General features: G+C 44.9%; 1 protein-coding gene across 1 annotated transcript; it reads right to left on the reverse strand.

Annotated features, from left to right (window-relative positions):
* Positions 1–1,510: 1,510 nt before the first annotated feature.
* LOC111615146 lies at positions 1,511–2,593 on the reverse strand. The gene has a single exon (XM_023356547.1). The coding sequence runs from the start codon at positions 2,591–2,593 to the stop codon at positions 1,511–1,513; it is 1,083 nt and encodes a 360-aa protein (XP_023212315.1).
* Between the last annotated feature and the right edge of the window lie 875 nt (positions 2,594–3,468).

The following is a 3,468-nucleotide window of genomic DNA, read 5'->3' on the forward strand; positions in this document are numbered from 1 at the left end:
TTTCCAGGCGCTCGGGAAGATGGCGTTCCTCAGGCAGCAGTTATAGATGCCAAGTAGGAGTGTGGGTAGCCTTTGGTGGATGGCCTTGAGGATCTCAATGGTAATACCATCGAGTCCAGGGGCCTTACCGTTTTTAAATTTATGCATAGCCCAGTTGAGCTCTGCCTGGGTGAAGGCCGGGCAGTCCGGGCTCGTCGTAAAGAATTTTAGGTTGTTGCGGATATGCCTTTGGTTCAGGCTATCCTCGTTTAGGTTGTCGTATTTGAAAAAGCTATTCAGTAATAAAGTTAAACAGTCGTTGACGCTTTGCACGTGAGTGCCGTCAGCTTGCTGAAAGTCGAGTAACTGGATTTTGCTCTTTATCTTATTAGTACCCAGCTTATACAACAGGCCCCATGGGTCGCTGTTGCAGTTAGTGCAGAACTTCCTCCAGCTCTTTTGTTTGCACTCCTTAATGTGTGTCTTGTATTTTAGCTGTTCTTGAAGGTAATCGGTCTTCAGTCGTTCCCTCCTTACTGGGTCGGCGCAGTGCTGGAATCTCCGGCGTTTAGCGGTGACCTTGCTTTTGTGTGCCTGGAGTTCCGCACACCACCACTTCACCACGCGGTCACGTGGCTGGTAGCGGGGAATACCCGAATCAATACTATGGTTTAGGGTTTGAATGATGTTATTAATGGCATGTTCCGCACTTAGTCTGATATTTTCTGTGTCGATGTTGTAGTTTTCTTTCTTCATGCTGTTTATGATGTGGTCCCAGTTAGCTCTGTTGATGTTGAATTTGTTGATGTCTTGTGCTGGTTGGAGATCTGCGAGCGTATAGTGGATATAACGGTGGTCAGATAGGGTGGGTTCTGGGAGAACTTCCCATCCTTTAACAAAATTAAGTGCCAGATGATTACAAAGTGTGAGGTCAACATTAGACGAGCCATTTGCTGTCTCAAAGGTGGGTAAGTTGCCTGGTTCATTCAGTAAGTATAGATCTTTTCCATGTATAAAGTCCTCGAGTGCCTCGCCCCTGTCGTCGGTGGTGTCCTCATACCAGAGGTAGGAGTGGGCATTGAAGTCCCCCGCTATTAGCAGTTTGTGGGTTGACTTATAGTTATCTACAATGCTCTCTAGGTTGGTTAGAGAGTCCTCGATATCCGAGTCCATGGGCATATAGACACTGCCTATAATCCATCGCTCGCTTTTGCATTCAATTTCGATAAATGTCTGATAATTATTGGAATATCTGGTTAGCAATATACATGGTATCTGTGTATTGGTAATACAGATCATTGACCAGGGTTGTTCACCATCACAGTGATAGAGTTTGTTGGTACTGATCGGCCAGCCAAATGGAGTGCCGCCCCTATGATAAGGTTCTTGCAGCAGTAGGATGTCTGCATGCTTACTTCCCCATGCCACCATCTGGGAGACGGCGCAAATTCCACGTCCAAGGTTAGCCTGTGCTATTGTGATGATATGTTGCTTTTCGGTATTACATCTGACAGCATGATTTGGATTTTCCTTATCCATAATCAGTTCTTGATGTTATGGCTCTTATTATTTTCTGTCTTTCGGCACAGGTGGGGTGGTTTGCTCTATGGGCGAAGGAGTTCGATTTGTTCCTTATACAGTTAATGCAGTTAGGGGCGGTATTTTTGTTTTTGCACTCCGAATATCTATGATCGCCCCCACAGTGGTTACAGTGGTTGCGATCACTGGAGCATTCTCTAGCTATATGACCGTATTTGCAGCATTTGTAGCATTGGATAATGCTGTAGTATTCTTCCACCGAGCAGCGTACCCAATCTAAGTTGACCTTTTTCAGTTTTAACAATAGTTTTCGTAGGTCTGGCGTGACCTCGCAGATCCAGTGGTTCACCTCGGGCTTTCTGCCGAATTTGCTTTTAATGTTTATGTTTTTACCGAACTCTTCTACGTTCTGGTAGGTCTTGGTTATGGGTTCGTTTTGGTCAAAAAGACCCTCTATTATGTCCTGCTTGTTTAGGGAAGCAGGAATATTAAATATAGTCACCTTTGGGAGAATCTTTTTCGGCAGACGTGCCGTTAGGTTTCCCATATTGTTTATTTCATTTATCAGGTGTTCCCCTTTATCCTTTCCCTCCAATTCAACCAGTAGCCCTCTGTTGCGTATCTTTCTAACTTGTTTAACCCCTAGTTTTAGTTGCCGGGGGTCGAGTTTAGATTTTATTCTTGTTTTTATTGTCTCAGCATCTTCGTTGTGGTCTGTGCTTTCTATTATTACAACAGTACTGGAGCAATGGTGGGGGGTAGGGCCAACCTTGACTTTATCTGCGTACGAAAGAGTCGTATTGGCAGGTTTCTTGGTCGAGTTATCAAGAAGCATGTCTATTTTTCTTGTGATGGTCTGTAGCTGGTCATCCTTCGTCTGGAAGGTGTCCGCATATACGCCTATCATCTGGTCAAAGAAATCCATGACCATTTTGGCGTGTATTTTTGTGCCGAATTTGGAGTTTGGGTTCTCCTCCATGTATTTTTCGGCTTCGAGTTTGATGGACTTTAGTTTGTCCAACCCAACCTCCTTGGGGTCCCTGACTGGGGACTCCTGGAGGGATTCTTCCTCCATGCTAATCGCACCGGGGGAAGGAAGATAAGGAAATGGCAGTGAAAACTACCTTTTGAAAACTGCTTTCAGCACCCCAGAGACAGGGCAACAGGGCCGCCACGTGTAGGCAAGCAGATATGAGTCAGAGATTGCGTTTGTGCGAAGAAACAGAATAGAACGCAGTGTCAACACACTGAGATAACGATCGAGAATCGAGAGAACTAGCTTCGAAATCGCACACACTAAAACGCTTAGGGACTCGGCCCCAGTAGATAGGGACATTCATTCATTCATTCATTTTGTCGGAACTTGTGTCTTCTGGTGGGGGCTTTACCGCCCTCTCCAGTTGACCGTTCCCTTTTAGTAAACTCTACACCGCATAAGCTTCGTAGAGTGTGTTATACAATCAAATAAAACAAAAGTTAGATACAATATAAAACTACATGGTAGAATATTAACGCGACATCAGTACTATATACAATGAAAGATAATAGAACTCCGCAGTTCCGGAGTTTTACAACAATGAAGTCATAGTGTACCACACTTACACACAATTGTAGCTGTTCTTCAGTTTAATGCTGTTACAGTTCTTGATAATTTTACTAAGAATGTCATATAAGTTTTTGTTAGAGAGAAGTGCTGGTTTCGGAAATGGCCAAGTCAGGCCCTCTGCTTCACCGATTAACTTGAGCTCCAACCTTTCTTGCTCGTGCCGAACACAGTCGAAGAGGATATGGTCTGGATCCTCGGGCACCGAGCAGATGCTGCACAGTTCATCCGAAGAGTGCCCGAACCGATGTAGGTACATATTGAAATTGCCGTGATGACTCAGGAACGCCGACAGGTAATGATCGACTACAAGGTGTTTGAGTGACAGCCGTTCCTTCAGAACAGGG

The sequence above is a fragment of the Centruroides sculpturatus genome, unplaced genomic scaffold, assembly GCF_000671375.1.
Source record: "Centruroides sculpturatus isolate CEXI.00-Female unplaced genomic scaffold, Cexi_2.0 scaffold2396, whole genome shotgun sequence".
Lineage (NCBI taxonomy): Eukaryota > Metazoa > Arthropoda > Arachnida > Scorpiones > Buthidae > Centruroides > Centruroides sculpturatus.

What these genes read in the sequence shown, in the direction of transcription:
- LOC111615146 (XM_023356547.1), bottom strand. Translation starts at nt 2,593, where the DNA reads ATGGAGGAAGAATCCCTCCAGGAGTCCCCAGTCAGGGACCCCAAGGAG.